This window comes from Suricata suricatta, chromosome 6 (genome assembly GCF_006229205.1).
Source record: "Suricata suricatta isolate VVHF042 chromosome 6, meerkat_22Aug2017_6uvM2_HiC, whole genome shotgun sequence".
Classification (NCBI taxonomy): Eukaryota; Metazoa; Chordata; class Mammalia; order Carnivora; family Herpestidae; genus Suricata; species Suricata suricatta.
Genome location: NC_043705.1, coordinates 1,046,030 through 1,063,187, shown reverse-complemented (window position 1 = coordinate 1,063,187; position 17,158 = coordinate 1,046,030). Strand labels below are relative to the sequence as shown.

General features: G+C 38.3%; 1 protein-coding gene across 1 annotated transcript; it reads left to right on the top strand.

The window, feature by feature from the left end:
- Positions 1 to 12,303: 12,303 nt before the first annotated feature.
- On the top strand, positions 12,304 to 13,233 carry LOC115294172 (olfactory receptor 2G2-like). The gene has a single exon (XM_029941904.1). The coding sequence runs from the start codon at positions 12,304 to 12,306 to the stop codon at positions 13,231 to 13,233; it is 930 nt and encodes a 309-aa protein (XP_029797764.1).
- The last annotated feature ends 3,925 nt before the right edge of the window (positions 13,234 to 17,158 follow it).

Genomic DNA, 17,158 nt, shown 5'->3' with positions numbered 1-17,158 from the left:
TCCTAAATGTGGTCACTTTCTACATGTAGACTTGTAGTTTTTGTTCTCTCAGAATTCCGATTGCGGGGCGCCTGGGTGGCTCAGTTGGTTGAGCGTTCGGCTTAGTTCACGGTTAGTGGGTTTGAGCCCTGAGTCGGGCTCTGTGCTGACAGCTCAGAGCCTGGAGCCTGCTTCAGATTCTGGGTCTCTCTCTCTCTCTCTGACCCTCCCCTGCTCACGCAGCCTCTCACTGTCTCTCAAAAAAAAAATAATAAAATAAAATAAAATAAAATAAAATAAAAAAGAACTCTGGTTGCTTTCTTGGGTGTTCAGAATGATTTAATAATTATCTAGCTATGTTTGAGGAATGAAACAAGATTAGGGTCCCTCTACTCCTCCATTATTTTAACTCTTGACCCAGATGTGTGTTTGATTAGAATCCTGTCCCTCAGGCCACAACTTTGAAATATATGTGACCTGGAGCCAGACAGAGTGAGAGTGTGAGTCTGCTGGTCTATGCAGTCTTTAGAGAGTGTTTCAGTTGCCCCAAGATTTGTGTTAAATTAGATGCTTTTCTATTATGTCAAACTTGTGAGATAAGCAAAAGTTCCTTTTCATAGAAAACGACATGCATTTCAGGCAACTGCCTCTGTGCTGTGTCCTGTGGTTGAGGGGTTGGCCATGGTGAGTCTGCTACAGCCTTTTAAGAACTCTTTCTCAGTTCATACTATGTTGGGTTCCAAACATAGATGTTTTGGAAATCTGTCTTTCAGGTGGAGGTCCTAAAAGTTGGCATGCCTGTGGTGGGGTTCAAACCCTTCATTCACCAGGGACAACCTACATGTGAGTTTCACCCAAATTTGGGGTTGCCAGGCCAAAGATGAGGTTTATGATGAGACTTTGTCTCAGCCTCTCCTATCAATTTTGATGTGGGTTTTTTTCTTTTGACCAATGTGCAGGCACCACATAGATAGGTTTTAGATTTCTATCAGAGGGAATTGTTTCCGATGAAGTCATAGATTTTGTGTGTCTATGGGAAGGAAGGAGCTTCAGGGTCTTCTTGAATGCCATCTTGAACAGAGCTCCTATCCCTTCCAATTTTGGTCGACAACCAGCTTTACTAGTTCTTGGTAGTTTTGAACAATGCTGCTATGAAAGTGTCAGTGTGTGTTCTTGTGCATATGTGGCCACATTTCTCTAGGGACCTTAGATCCAGAATTTATGGGCAGTAGCATATATCAATGTTCAACTATACTAGAAAATGTCCACATGATTCCTAAACGAAAATACAAAAGTTCTAACATCATTGCATCGGAGTTTTTGAAGGATGCTCCAAAATGTTGCCTGCCCTTCATGTTGTCAGTCTTTTAAATTTTGGTAAATCTTGTAGAGAGACATTCAATGAAACCATGTTCTCATTTTAATTATATTTCTCCTGAAGACCATTATTTTATTTATGGACTTATTTTATAAAGTATATATTTAATTATTTGGATCATATTTCCTATGGATTTTATGTTTCTATTGATTTCTAGAATGAGTTGATAGATGCTGGATACAAATTGTTGGTTTGTGTTACCAATATCTTCTCAAGTTAGATAGCTTTTCTTTAACTTTTTTAAATGAGCACATTTTCTTAATTGTTCTGTCCTTAGTACGTTTTAAAAAATCTTATTTAAGAAGAAATAAAATATGATGATAAATTCTCATGTTCTTTGCTATTATATTTATCATATTTTCTTTCAGATTTATAGCTATATTCACTTGGGCATTTTATGTATACTATTGAGATAGCTGTGCAATTTTATTTCTGACTATGGCAAAATGTACATCACAAAATTTCTGAGATAAAGTCAACATAAATAAAAAATGTACATTTATAAGTATAAAGCTTAATGGGACTAAACAGTCATAATGTTGTGCAACTATTATCTCTAACAATTTCCAGACTTTCCATCCTTCCAATGAGAACTTTCAACAATTTTATTTTTTATTTATAATTTTTTAAATTTTTATTTATTTTTGAGAGAGAGAGAGAAAGCGCACACGAGAGAGAGAGAGAGAGAGAGAGAGAGAGAGAGAGCGAGCGAGTGAGCAGGAGAGGGACAGAGAAAGAGGGAAACACAGAATATGAAGGAGTCTCCAGACTTCAAGCTGTCAGCACAGAACCCCACACAGGCTTGAACTCACAAACCGTGGGATAACGGCCTGAACCAAAGTTGGATGCCTAACCGACTGTGCCACCCAGGCACCCCATCATATAGTTTCCTTTTATTCGTGTATCCAATGGTCCTAGAGGTATTCATTTAAAAGAAAAAATTTCCTTACTGAACTCCATTTGTCCTCTGGTAATATATCATGGATGAATTTGCTTGTGTCTGGGCTTTTTAATTTTCTTCTATTGATCTATCTACTTATCTGTGCCCTGATACTGCACACTCTTAATTATGATTTTAAGAGGCCTCAATAATATGGTAGAATGAATTTGTCATTTTTGTGTCTTTTCAAAAGTTTCTTGACTTTTTATATCCAACTGGATTTTCATGTAACTTTCAGAATTAGCTTGTCATATGCCAATAAAGCCTGCTGTACTTTATATTAAATATATAACTTTTTCCCTTCTCCTTGAGCTATTTGATTAAAAATTTAAAATATCTTAGTTGTTTTAAGTAAGTAAGCCAGGCAGAGAAGGACAGATACTATATGTTTGCACTCATAGGTCTAACAGGAAAACAGGAGAGACCTAATGGAGAACCAGGGGGAGTGGAGGAGGGAGAGAGAGTTGGGGAGAGAGAGGGATGCAAAACATGAGAGACTATTGAATGCTGAAAATGAACTGAGAGTTGAGGGGGAAGGGGGAGGGGGGAAAAGAGGTGGTGGTGATGGTGGAGGGCACTTATGGGGAAGAGCACTGGGTGTTGTATGGAAAACAATTTGACAATAAAATATTATAGAAAAAAATAAAATATCTTAATTGTTATAATGGAGAATGGCTGAGATAAATGTATTCTCTTCATTTGTCACATTTACCTATAGTCTTATATATTTATCCATATCACTATACATACATTTTTTTGTCATGGTCTCCCCATGCTTTAGGCTACTTGCAGAACATTGATATAATTTTGTTCGTTTTTTTAAGGAGATTTTTGTCCATTCTGTTTATTTTTCTTGGATAGTTTCTTGACATTCTTTTCTCATATCTTTGGATTACTTCTTTTTTTTTTTCGAACTCGGATTGAGTTTCAGATAGCTTTTTTGTCTTTTAAAGTCTATATTAAAGTTTTGTTCTTTTTTTCTTACATGATAGCATGACATTGTGTTGGCTTTATACAATAGATTCAATCTGTTCTAGATTCTTCTGCTATCAGATGATCTGCCTGAGGGCAAGTTCATTGCTACATCTCCAGTTTTTTTGGTGCAGAGTCTAGAAAAAGATGAATACAGGGGCAATGACCATGGACTAAAACCCTGCTTAATAATGCCTAAATAAATTTAGTAATTTAGTACAGTATGCATTTATTACTATAGAAAAGTTTAAAAGACTAGTAAGACATGATACCTGTCTTTAATAACATATGGTACATACTACTAGTAAGTATTATATGCTTACATAAACACATTTCAAATGTGAAGTAAATTTTGGTGGAAACGATGTAAATATGGAAACTAGATTAAAATAACTATCCCATTTAAAAGTATATATTGCATAGGGGCACCTGGGAGGCTCAGTCAGTTGAGTCGCCCACTTTGGCTCAGGTCATGATCTCACGGTTCGTGAGTGCAAGCCCCACATCAGGCTCCGTGCTGACAGCTCAGGCCCTGGAGCCTGCTTTGGATTCTGTCTCCCTCTCTCTCTGCCCCTCTGCCCCTTGCACTCTCTCTTGAAAGACATAATTGTTAAGGTGTCATCACAAAGTTCAGGGGCGCTTGGGCGTTGGTTAAGTATTGGACTTTGGCTTTACTCCTGACCTTAAGGCTTGTGAGTTTAAGAACGAGCCCGACTCAGGCTGAGCTCGAGCCCTGCCTTGGGTGAGCCCTGCTTCTCTCTCTGCCTCTCTTCCGCTCACTCACTTGCACCCTCTCTCTTAAAGACAAAAAGGTATCATCACAACGTTCAGATCCAGACATCTAGGGTAATAGTCAGGCATTAAAATCAAGTTGTATAACTTTCTAATTGTTTTTAGATGCTCTAAGGAAAAATAAAGTCATGATAAATGACAGATTTGTTTCATATTGACAGTATGGAAAAGATATGAAAGGAATGAAGTATAAAGAATAGGTAGACTATGAGAAAAACTTACGTTAAGGAAGGACAGTTAAAATGCTTCAATATAAGGGAGAAATTAAAATGTAAGATGTGAGAAATGTAAAACAAAACAGAGCACCAATAAGACTAGCAAACACTGTTGAAGAAGCAAGCTGAGACCAATCATGCTGGGTCCTGTAACGTGTTAAGAATTTTGGGATATTTTAGAATCTAATAAGGAATCATTAAATAAAATGGTAACATGACAGGATGGACACAGGGCTCATTGACTGACTGGCTTGCTGATCGGGCACATGCAAACTCAAAGTTGTCTTGAGTACTTCCAGAAATACTATTGAAATTTCTGAGGCTGTAAAATAATGCTCCAAATGATAAAAATTTTGACATTAGGGATTATAATGCATTGTTCTCCGTGGCCATCTTGTGTTTAATTTTTCCCTATGGTGCTTGATACCCCAGAAGACCAGCCCGTTACTTCTCTCCAGAGTGTGCAAGAATCCACACATCAGGGAGAATGGCGACCTCTGAATGGATTGTGCCTACCCTTTGGACATCTAGGGAGGAAGAACATCATTATCTACTACAAGCATGCTGCTCTAATATGGATTGTTCTAAAAATAGCATTTTAAAAAATTCTTCAAAATTAGGTGTTACATCATCTGGACGAAAACGTTTTAAATGTTTCTTAGAATTCTGGTTGGACTACTTTGCTAGCCAAAGGGAAATGCTCATGTTTTAGAGTTGGGTAAATGTAGTTCACTAAATTGCAACCAAATTATGATAATAACTTTACTGCTTCAGAGAAAGCTTTCTAAAGCATTTGCAGAAGCTCCATTTGTAAGCCATAAATTTAGATACAATGCATAGTTTGTTGGCTTAAAATAATTTTATTTTATTTTTAATGTTTATTTATTTTTGAGAGAGAGACAGAGTGTGAACAGGGGAGGAGCAGAGAGAAAGGAGACACAGAATCTGAAGCAGGCTCCAGGCCCTGAGCTGTCAGCACTGAGCCTGACATGGGGCTCAAACTCATGAAACGTAAATTTATGACCTGAGCCAAAATCAGATACAACCAAGTGAGCCACCCAGGTGCCCTGGCTTAAAATATCTTTAAAATAAAATTTTAAAAAAAGTTTAGTTTTTCTTTAGAGCATATCCAGAAGTCATTTTAATTTTCATTTCCTTTTTCCAGAGGTGAAAACCGAAGCATACAGAGATGAAGCTAGGAGTTTTAGAATCTACAATGAGTTGGTGGCAGAGTGTTTTGGATTGATGGAGCAGCATAAAGGTAACTGGATAATACATTTTCAATGGAGAAATGCCAGTAAGTTTGTGAGCGATTTCCTGCTGACTGGCTGCACAAGTCCCATTCCCTTGGTAAATTCATGAAAACACAGGTCCTCTTCTTACTTGTTTGTGGTCTTAAAACAGTATATTTTAAATTGTATTTCCTTTATAGTAATACATACCACTTATATAGTAAGAAAGATTGCTTCTACCTTGCTTAAATTTGGTTATGATAATTAAATTTTCATTTATTTTATTTTTTGAGCTTTTTTAAAGTCTTTATCTAGTTCCAGTTAGTTAACATATAACGTAATATGAGTTTCAGGCGTAGAATTTAGTGATTCAACACTTCCATACAACACCTGGTGCTCATCACCACAAGTGCCCTCCTTAATCCCCATCAACTTTTTTTTTAATGTTTATTTATTTTTAAGAGAGACAGAGTGTGAACAGGGTGGGGCAGAGAGAGAGGGAGACACAGAATCCAAGGCAGGCTCCGAGCTGCCAGCACAGAGCCCTGTGTAGAACTCGAACTCACAAACGTGAGATCATGACCTGAGTTGAAGTTGGACGCTAACCGACTTGGCCACCCAGAGCCTCCCCACCAGCTTCTTAGCACATCCTCTCGCTCACCTCCCCTCTGGTAACCATCAGTTTGAAGGATTAAATTTTTATAACCCAGTTGGTTCACAGTTAAATTTTCTTCTCTATTCTTTTATTCTATTTCAGGAATAAAGGGAAAAGAAAAGAAAAAGAAAACTACTAAGATCAGATAAAATGTGTCTTGCAGGAAGGATTTGAGTGCCCTACAGTAACAGGGTCAGCTACGGACTTCACACTGGGCAGCTCAGAGTAGCAGTTACACAGAAAGCCTTTTATTATCAAGTTTCAAGGGTAATTTTGGTAAGATTTCCCCAATATTAACATCTCCCATAAGTGACATTTGTTTCACAAAAATCTAACCAGATAACCCCATTATACATTAATTGGAGTAAAGTGTAGCTAGATGTATGGTTCAGGGTCCATTGTGCTCAACAATAGGAGCATTTTCTGGACTGCCATCCCTCTTCACACACTGTCCTGTGATGTGCGCTTCTGCACCTATAGACATCACTTTGAGATTAAGCTGTAAACATCGGCCTCATTCATGCCAGGGTTTACTCAGATGATTAACTGCAGCTCCAGAAGCTGCAAAGCGGTATCACGCCTGCCAGCTATCTCAAGATTGTATTTCTTATGCCCTGCATTTCCTTTCCACTATCAGCTCCTAATATTTATCAGAACTTCAAGCATCACAGGCCTTATCTATATATTCTTTTTCAATCATCTTTCTTTCTGTAACCCAAAGCAGCACATTCAGATATGCATATTTTAAATGGGAATTTATATGTCACAAGGAGTCGCTGTGTCCTGTCTGCATCTTGCGGTGTTAATACCAAGTGTTACAACATTAAATATCTGAGAGGTCTCTAAGTGACCTACACAACCTTGGATGCTCAAAGCTGTAATTCAAAGCAGGGGTATTTTTCACCAAAACAGATAGCTTACAAGGAAGCAAAGCACTATGAATAACACAATAAAGGGAAGACTTAGAAGACAATGATAGTTACATAGCAGTTACATGTATGCCCATTTGTCCCATTTCAGTAGGAATCCAGGAGGCCAGCATAGTGTGGGGGGCTTCGGGGTGCAAATCCTGTGCTTGGATTCTGGCATTGCCACTGACGTCATTTAGGCATGCCACTTCTCTACTTTCAGCCTCAGTTTCCTCATCCATGTTGATACTTTCATCGTGGAGAGAATTAAGTGGGTTCACAGAAGACAGGTCCTCAGAGCAGAGTTTTGGGTGTATAGTGAGCCTCCTCTAAGTGTTTGCTATATCGTGTCACCCTGAGCTCATGGCTGGACTGTTGACTCTCTGCACAGGTATTCAGATATTGGTAATTCCTCATGGCAAGTTGTCTTAAAGGGATGGAGATGTTGACGTTGCCAGCTTCACCTTATATATGGAGAGAGTTAGTTTTAAGGACATGAAGTCCTTTTTTCAGGTTAGTAAAGGGGTCGGTGATGACCCTGAGCGTGGACTCACATCCCATCATCCATCCATTGAGTCCCTGGGCAGCAGCACCGATGGCAGTCACAGTACTTTCTCAGGATAAATACACTATTAACAGGACAGACCTATGCTTTTCTGACAAAACAAAACAAAAGGTAAGTGCAGGAAGAAACTTCTGTAGCAAAACATCAACACCTGGTGGTGCATTTGGTTATGTAGAGGAAAGTGGCTCATCAATGGGAGAGGCACCAAAGGGTTTATTTTCTGAGCAGCTGATCCGAGATGAGACCTGGATGTTTGCCCTGGCGTTTCTCTCAGTGCCTCAGACTTCAGAGGGATATTCTGATGGCCACTTCCCTGCTGATGCAGACCAGGCTACCCCTTCAATTTCAGGTCACTTTCCAATTGGATGTTGATTGTTCCCAGTTGGTAGCACCCCCATGGAAGAACTTACACATTCTTCCAGCAGGGAAAAAAACATAACAGGGTATTTGAATTAGGGGGTACATAGAAACGTTGATTTACACATTTATTGAAACTGGAAATCTGACCTGATATTTATAATATCACAAAGGGCCTTAAAAAGTTTAAGAACTTAAAGGCTTATGCCTATTTTCAACAACCTTGTAAATTAACTCTCTGAAATATATCATGAGTTCTCTTCACTGCACTGCTATCTGTTGATATCTCTTAAACCATTGTTACATTTTTATTCCTTGCCTCATGTCAGTTACCTTCCTCTTCTTCTAATTTTATTCTCCTTCCTGCATGCTTCTTGACATGTCAATGAATGATTACTGCAAGGAAAGTATTCATAGAAATGACCTAACGCTGTTTTACACCCATTGACCTCCTACTAGAAATCCTGAAGAGTTACATTTTTAATTAATATTTTATTTACATGTGGATGGAAAAGCTGGATTTCTGGGTCTCTCTATATTGTCCAATCAACAGTTGTTGACAAAGAGAAGATGGACTTATAATTCTCTTATCAGAATGTCTTCTTCAAAAGCATTAATGAGATGCATTTACTTTTAAGTAAAGTCATAAGTTGGGCCAATGACTGCATGAGTGGAAAATGAAAACAGAGCTCAGTGGACCCTATATGCATATCTTTTCCATACTTGCATTACAGATTTTCTTACTCTTACTCAGCCACTGAAGTCTTCAAAGTAATTTCTCAAATTCGTTTTTGTAAAATTTTCCACATGGTTTTCATAATTTGTAAAAATGTTTGGATTTCTAGTACCTAAAGAGCATGGTCTAAGACCAATCTATAGCTGGTTTCAGTCTCTATAACTCTTTTATCTTCTCCAATCCTTATAATCTACATCCAGCAACACACACAACCCGCGCCAATGATAGAAGATGAAACGCACTTATTTCAGGACTTTGAATCATCATTTAGACTGCTTTTTCTTCTGGAATAACCACGTTCAACTCAAGAATATTTTATGATCTTAAGAACTCAACCCAAATCTGCCTTCTAAAATCTTCTCGCATTTCCTTCTTTCTCTCCTTTCTTTCTCTTTTTCTTCTTCTTTTTTTAAGACAGAGAGAGAGAAAGAGTACATGAGAAGGGGAGAGGGACAGAGAGAACAGAGAGAAAGAGAGAGAGAGATGGAGAGAGAGAATCTTAAGCAGGCTCATGCTCGGCATGGAATTTATACACATACATATATCAATTTTACAATCCTTTTTTGGAGATTATGCTACATGTTAAAGTCATCCAGATAAGTGAGATATTACATCTGATATCCTTTAATGCTAACAATGTATAAATATAGAAATGCATACAGAGTGATGTGGTGCAGAGCTAGAAAAAGTGACTTTTCTGTAAAGATTCACAGAAAGTGTTATTTGAACCAAGTTTTAAAGGGTGTGTAAAAATGTCTAGGCAGATGCATTGAGCAAATACTATGAAAATCACAGCAGGTGGTATTACATGGGAATGGAAAACCAAACGTTCAGTTTGGAGAACTGGAAGTGCTTCCTTCTGTGGCTTGGAAGGAGGCATCAAAAGCTGATGAGTTAGGTTTAGACAATTATTGAGGGGTTTGTAAACAACATGAAGGATTTCTGGCTTTGTCACTTAATATTCCCACTCACAAAATGAATACATTGTTTATTCACTACCCTTCATTTCCAGCCATAGCATGGTACTGTAGAGCTACTGTCTCATACAGTCCTTACATTATCCTGTAAATGAGAAATATTTATCATCTCCATGTCACAGACCGACAAACCAAAGCTCAGCGATACCTAGTGACTTACTCAGGATGCACAACCAAACTGTGGAAGACCAGGAATTAAACCTAAGCTTTCTCTGTTACCAAAGTCCTTGATTTTATATCATGCTTTATAGACTTCCATTATTATGGGAGTGGCAATGATTGCATGTGTATCTAACCCAGTGACTATGGCTTCAGCTGTGTTCTAGTGGAAGGATGCTAGTTTTTAGTCCATTTTAATACCGCACACACAAAAAGAAAATTTTAAAACTTGAACCAAAACAACAAACTTGATGGTATAAAGAAATAAGTCAGAAAAAACGTAAAAGGTCAACAGGATTTTTGAGACACAACTTCAGAGTAAAGACTTAAGGTCTTACTGTGTTACCACTTTCAGCTGCATTTGCTTTTTAAGAGCCTGGAAATCACAATGATTAATTTGCCATATTGTTCTTCAGACACCTAAAGTATTGACTGGGGAAAGTGCTTATATTAATTTAGCCTCCCTAATCATATTATTACGCAATAATCATAGTCATATAAGTTATATATGTGACTTACATGTTTATATAGAGTGTAAGGGACGCCTGAGTGGCTCAGTCGGTTAAGCTTTTGACTTCCGCTCAGGTCATGATTTCAGGTTCATGGGTTCAAGCCTCGCCTCAGGCTCTGTGCTGATGGCTAGTTCTGAACCTGGAGCCTGCTTCAGACTCTGTGTCTCCCTCTCTCTCTGACCCTCCCCTGCTCATGCTGTCTCTCTCTCTCTCAAAAATAAATAAAAACACTAAAACATTTATATAGAGTCTAAATCGGGGGCCGGGGTATTATAAATAGCAGGTTTCAATGTTTCACAGCTTAAGTGAGACTTTGGGTCCAAGTCTTTATCCCAAGAAGACCATCAAAACAATGGTTCCCAATTCTATTCTTTGACTTCATAGAATTTATCAGTAAAATTCTCCCTGGCATCACCAAATGACTTGGGATGCCGGCTGTTCTTATTTATTCAATCTACTTTTTCTCATCATATGTAAAACTTCAATGATTTAATTTATTCCTAGCCATTGGTCCAATATCCCACTGGTAGTTAAATCTTAGTGATTTCACTTAGCTCTCTGCAGGATTTCTTGCATTCTATTTACATCACCTTCATTCTCTCCCAAATTCATACATTGTGCTTGTTTACTGTTATCTTAGGTGCCTATATAATTTCTGGACTAGAGTGTCTTCTTTTTAAAAGTCTTCTCTTTTTTCTCCAAAGTTTCTATTTAAATTCCAGTTAGTTAACATATAGTGAAATGTTAGTTTCAGGAGTTGGATATAGTGATTCGATGATTCCATACACTACCCAGTGTTCATCCCAACAAGTGCACTGCTCCATCCCATCAGCTCTTTAACTCATCCCCACCCCCCATCTTTCCTCTACCAACTCTCAAAAAAAAGCCCTTCTATCTTGTGTAGTCATATTTATCTTGAAAAGGTAAATCAAGCCAAACAAAAACACTCCTAACAAGAACCTCTGCTATCCAGATAATGATTACTAGTGTTCATGATCTTTGAAAAAATTGCTCAAATTTACCTTAGAAATATCATATTCTGTTATATGGCATATCGAGCATATGCAATAATCACACATCGAATTTAGCTCATTTTTTTGATGACACTATATAGTGTACCATCTATTTCTGTGCTCATTTCTTACCACTGTGCAATTCTATGTTTTTTTAAATTACTCTCCTCATTTTTTTTTTTGAGAGAGAGAGAGAGAACAAGAGAGAGGCAGGGGGAGAGGGACAGATGGAGAGACAGAGAATCCCAAGCAGGTTACACCCTCAGCAAAGAACCCCACGTGGAGACTAGAGCCCATCACCCTGGGATCAAGACCTGAGCCAAAATCAAGAGTCAGATGCTCAACTGACTGAGGCACCCAGGCATTCCCTCCGTCTTATTTTTTTTAAGAGCAAGATGTAACCTTACCCTTGAACTTAATCTAAACTTCCCCTCTATAGATTCTTCTTGCTACTTTGCATTCTCATAACACATTGCTTATCCAAGTGATATGTTGTACATTCTGACATGTTTCATCATGTTCTTACCTTATTTACCCATCCATTTGATAGATTCTGAGAATGCAGTACAGTATTTGTAATTCCCACATTTCCTACAAGATTCTATTACTATTATTGAAAAAAAGGTTATTGATAAAACAGTGAGGGGAGACTCATCCTTGATCCATTGTAACTTTTATTTTGTCCTCAAGGTAGATGGAAAGTCTACAATCCACAGACCATGTATGCCACTTCATGGGATATTCAATGACATTAGACACGGTATTCTCTACATTGGCTCTTTATCTTTACCTACATCCAAAGTTTTATTTTTCAACACTTAGACCATAACTGTGAAAGAGTTGACATAAAATCCTTGCAATTTCTGTTTCGTGTGACTTTATCACTCTGGAGTTAATAATCAAAGCAAGAGTAATGCGTTTGAACAATGACAGCACCTTCCCTGGGTTCATTTTGGTAGGCTTTTCTGACCGGCCTCAGCTTGAGCTGATTCTCTTTGGGGTAATCTTGTTTCTCTACCTGATGACGCTCCTAGGCAATGCTACCATCATCCTAGTATCCCTCTTGGACTCTAAACTCCACACTCCTATGTACTTTTTCCTCTCCCATCTATCCTTCCTGGACCTCTGTTTCACCAGCAGCATTATTCCTCAGCTTCTAGTCAACCTGGGTAGTTCAGACAAGTCCATCACATATGGTGGCTGTGTGGTTCAGCTCTATGTCTCTCTTGCCTTGGGATCTACGGAGTGTGTCCTTCTGGCTGTGATGGCCTATGATCGGTACGTTGCTGTCTGCCGTCCTCTACATTATGCCTTTGCCATGCGCCCTGGCCTCTGTCATGCCCTGGCATCTGTGGCATGGCTCAGTGGAGTGGCTACCACCCTTATACAGTCCACTCTCACCCTGAAGCTGCCTTTCTGTGGGCACCACCAAGTGGATCACTTTTTCTGTGAGGTCCCTGTGCTCATCAAGTTAGCTTGTGTGGAAACAACTTTCAATCAGGTGGAACTCTTTGTGGCTAGTGTTTTATTCCTGGTGGTGCCCTTGTCATTCATCCTGATCTCCTACTGGCACATTGCCAGAGCAGTCCTGAAGATCAAGTCAGCCATTGGACAACACAAAGTGTTTGGGACCTGCTCCTCCCACCTAATGGTTGTCATCATCTTCTATGGAACCATCATCTTCATGTACCTGCAGCCAGCCAAGAGCAGATCCAAGGACCAGGGAAAGTTTGTTTCCCTCTTTTACACTGTGGTGACTCCCATACTCAACCCCCTCATCTACACCTTGAGAAACAAAGAAGTGAGGCTAGCACTGAGAAAAGTTCTTGGGAGAACATTATGACTCAGTGAAACATGAGTATCAAGAATTGTTTTAGAAGGTGGTTATTAAGGCTGATTCACTTAATGGATGATGACTCAATAAATTATCTAGTTGTGTTCATTAACCTCTAGTGGGTTTGGGTAGAAAAAAATCAATAGCATTTGAATTTTTGAGTTTGAATGCTCATTTCATCACATAATAATGGTGTGACCTCAACAATTTGCATGACCCTTACACCATGTATAAACTGGAATGTATAGTATTGAGCAACTCATTTTAAAATTAGATCACTCTCTTAGGTGTTTGACTTTTAATAAAGCTTATTCATAAATTTATTGCATTTAATAGCCACAATTATAGGCTAGCTGGGATGATTATACGTTTTATATTGTGCAGTAATTGAGGCATTTTGGCCATTTGTTCTAAACAAAAACAGCAAACTCCAAGTCTTAGTGGCATTGCTCTTTCAATAGACCATGGACTATTGAGCCCCTCAGATTATGGTCAAGCCTCCTGAGTGAGTCCATTACACATGAATTCATCTCTATTGCTGCACTTTTCCTCCGGTTTGACAAGTTTCTGATTTTTCATATTTCTCTCCTTAGTAGGTTTCTGAGGATGGCAACTATGTTTTGACTTAATCACAATTTAAAGTAGAATATATTTACTAGTGGTCCCCAGATTTATATTTCAACAAAGACATTTTCTATCCACACTATTATGTTCAGCTATGTATTTTGCTTCTCCCCTTGTGTGTGTTAAAACAGCCTCAAAATGATCACAGCAGAACTAAATCAAAAGGTCCCTGATTTGGGTTCTTTATTGTTCTTCTTGATATTACAAAGTGGAAGAGAGACTACCTTAAGTCCTGCCCTTTCTTTTGCCTACTGTTTGTAAACTATACGCAATTCTGTGTAGTTTACCCACTTTTTTCCATATTAATTTTCTAATATTTGTGCACTGCTGAGATGGCTTCCTTACTAGATGGAGAGAGATTTATTTAATTAATTGACCACCTTTTCCATTATACCCTCTAGCCTTCATAACTAGGTGCATGCAGTTTGTAGTGCCTCATTGAACACATATTTGTCTTAACTCCCTTAAGAAATTCATTTATTTTTTCAACAATTATTGAGACATTGAGGGCTCAGATATGAAGGAAACAATACCCATGCCTTTATAGAGTTTATCTACTAATGGTCCAACTCAGTTAATTGGTAACATTTCAGTATGTGATAGTGTCTAATATCTAACAAATAAGTCAGTGTTAGGGGGAAAACTCACTTTCAGCAAGTTGATTGTAAAATCCAATCTATCTCAGTCAAGTTATAAGATTAATACTATTTTTTTTATTTTACTAAATTGATGTGGTTGCAGAGCAAGGTTATCTAAACCATGGTACCTAAACTTGAAGAAGGATAAAGAGTTTATGTTATTATTGCTGAGTTACAGATAAATTATTATGTGTATAAGAAACAAAAGAATCCATGGGTGAATTTTAAACAGGCTGACAGCTTGTAACAGAAACCAAATTATCTAGTGGTACAATCCATTTTAGAGGACAGAGAGAACATTTTCTCTAAAGTTATTAGAAAAGCCAGAGAATATAGAAGAATATAGCAAGATATAGTTGGAAATAGAATGTTCTCTTTTGTTCTGAGGAAGGCACAAACATCTCTGAACTCCAAGTAAACCAGGACTTAATTATCTAGAAAAATACATGGGAAATGAAAATAGAATATTTGGGTAGAATTGGGAATTGTCGATAAACATGATCAGAGACTTAGATAACCAAGAAAATATGAGGACTCTCTTCTTTTGTTTTTATTTATTTTTGAGAGAAAGAGAGCGAGAGAGAGACAATGAGAATGAACGGGGAGGGTCAGAGAGAGAGGGAGACATAGAATCTGAAGCAGGGTCTATGCTCTGAGCAGTCAGCACAGAACCTGACATGAGGCTCAAACCCACAAACCGTGAGTACATGACTTGAGCTGAAGTCAGATGCTTTAACCGACTGAACTACCCAGGTGCCCTGAGAACTCTCTTATTTTGAATAACAATAGGCAACAATTTATTTTTTTACTTATATAGGACAATTGAGGTGTTATAAGAGTAGAGAAGAGAAATAGGAATGGAAGTATTAATTTTTCTGCTCAAAAATGTAAGTGGGCAGTGAGAATAGCAGAGAACAATGATGCCTGGAGTTTGGTATCCCATTGGAACTCAGTTCATTATCACCTTTATATTGTGAGCCAATTACTCAAGAGGTTTACCTTTGAGGTTATTTCTCTAAATTACTGTAATTTCTCTGAATGCTCCGTATTTGCTGAAATAAATTATTTCTCTACCACATATTGTAATACCATAGGATAATGAGGATGAATTTAATTGGGAAATGTTTTAGGAAGTGTCGAAGTAAACTCCTGATGTCTTGCTTGGTCAACCCTTAAGTGATATGGGGAAATTATAAGTGCAGGGCACCTGTGCATGACCAAGTACCAGGATCCTATGTTATAGACACTTTAATGAGTTACATATTTTCCATTGGGGGAAGATCCTAATTCTCTTACCCTTCTGGGGATGCAATTAGGACACATCAACAGGCCAGTTTTTCTTTCCTACTTAAGCCATTTACTAATCACAAAGGTAAGTCATTGGGGTTTCTCACTTCCAAGTTCTTTTTCTTAGCAGAGTAGTCAGAGGATAGCTCACCTTCTTCTGACACATTGCCAAGCAAGCACCAACACCGCACATAGTTAGAAACCATTTAATTTTTCCCCTTATTTGAACGGAGCATTTCTATATTGTACTGAGTGGACCAGGAGCAACAACTTTTTGAGCTGTTGCAGAGAAATTCAGGCCCCAGAGGAAAAGCTTTCTAGTTGTTGTGATACTAGTTTATTATAATTGAGGGTCAGACTGGACCTGTGCACCAGACATTGAAAGATGGTTTCAACATCATCACACACGTTTCCAGGTAGAGGAGACAGATCAGGTATCATCTTTCTGGGCGTCCTGATTTGGGTGGCGGTCAGTGACCAGCCTCTATAATAGCTTGGATGCCTCGTTTTCTCATAATCTCAAGCTGGTTCCTAGCCTGTCATTTCTTGAACAATTCCTGTGGCTCTGGGACATCAATCTGGGGACACCTATTTATTTCCTTTCAAGACCCCGGCACCTGAAGATGCCATGGACAAGAAAGTAACCCCTGCAGCCAGAATGTATATTTTTGGCCTGAAGTAGGTACACTTACATGTGTAGGCAGGTTGTATGTTTTGCTGCATGTAGATCAAACTGTGAAATTAAAGCAACTCAGGATTGTGAAGTCTGTGAATTGCAGACTAGTCTTTTCATGTTGTCTTTGACTAGTTCTAAACCAAACAGAAAACTTCTCATAAAATTGTCTTAGTCTTTGTCTCTGTCTGTCTCTATCTCTCTCTCTCTCTCTTTCTGTGTCTCACTCACTCTGTTTTTCTCGCTGTCTTTTTGATGTCCAGTATCCTCTCTGCTTAAAGGCAGCGAAGGCTGGGTTTATGTTGTTTATTACTGAAAACAAACCGAGGGTTGAAGGGTGGGGAGTGGGAAGGGAAGTGGTGGTAATGGAGGAGGGCACTTGTGGGGAAGAGCACTGGGTGTTATATGGAAACCAATTTGACAATAAATTATTAAAAAATAAATTGTTTATTCCTGAGATTTCTATATTCTTCAAAATGGAAACAAAATTATTCCACCCACATATTTTTGCATGTGATACACTTTTGTGAAACATCTTGCCAGGAGGTAGAGATAATCTCATTGAATCAAAAGGAAATTAAGTCGGGATAGACATGATTTGCTCCACCAATTGATCTTAATTATGACTACAAGTAAATTCACAAAAATTCAGGTCTAAGAGGAGATTAATATATGACATACTTACCACCCCCTTTGCTTCTTTGTCTAATTG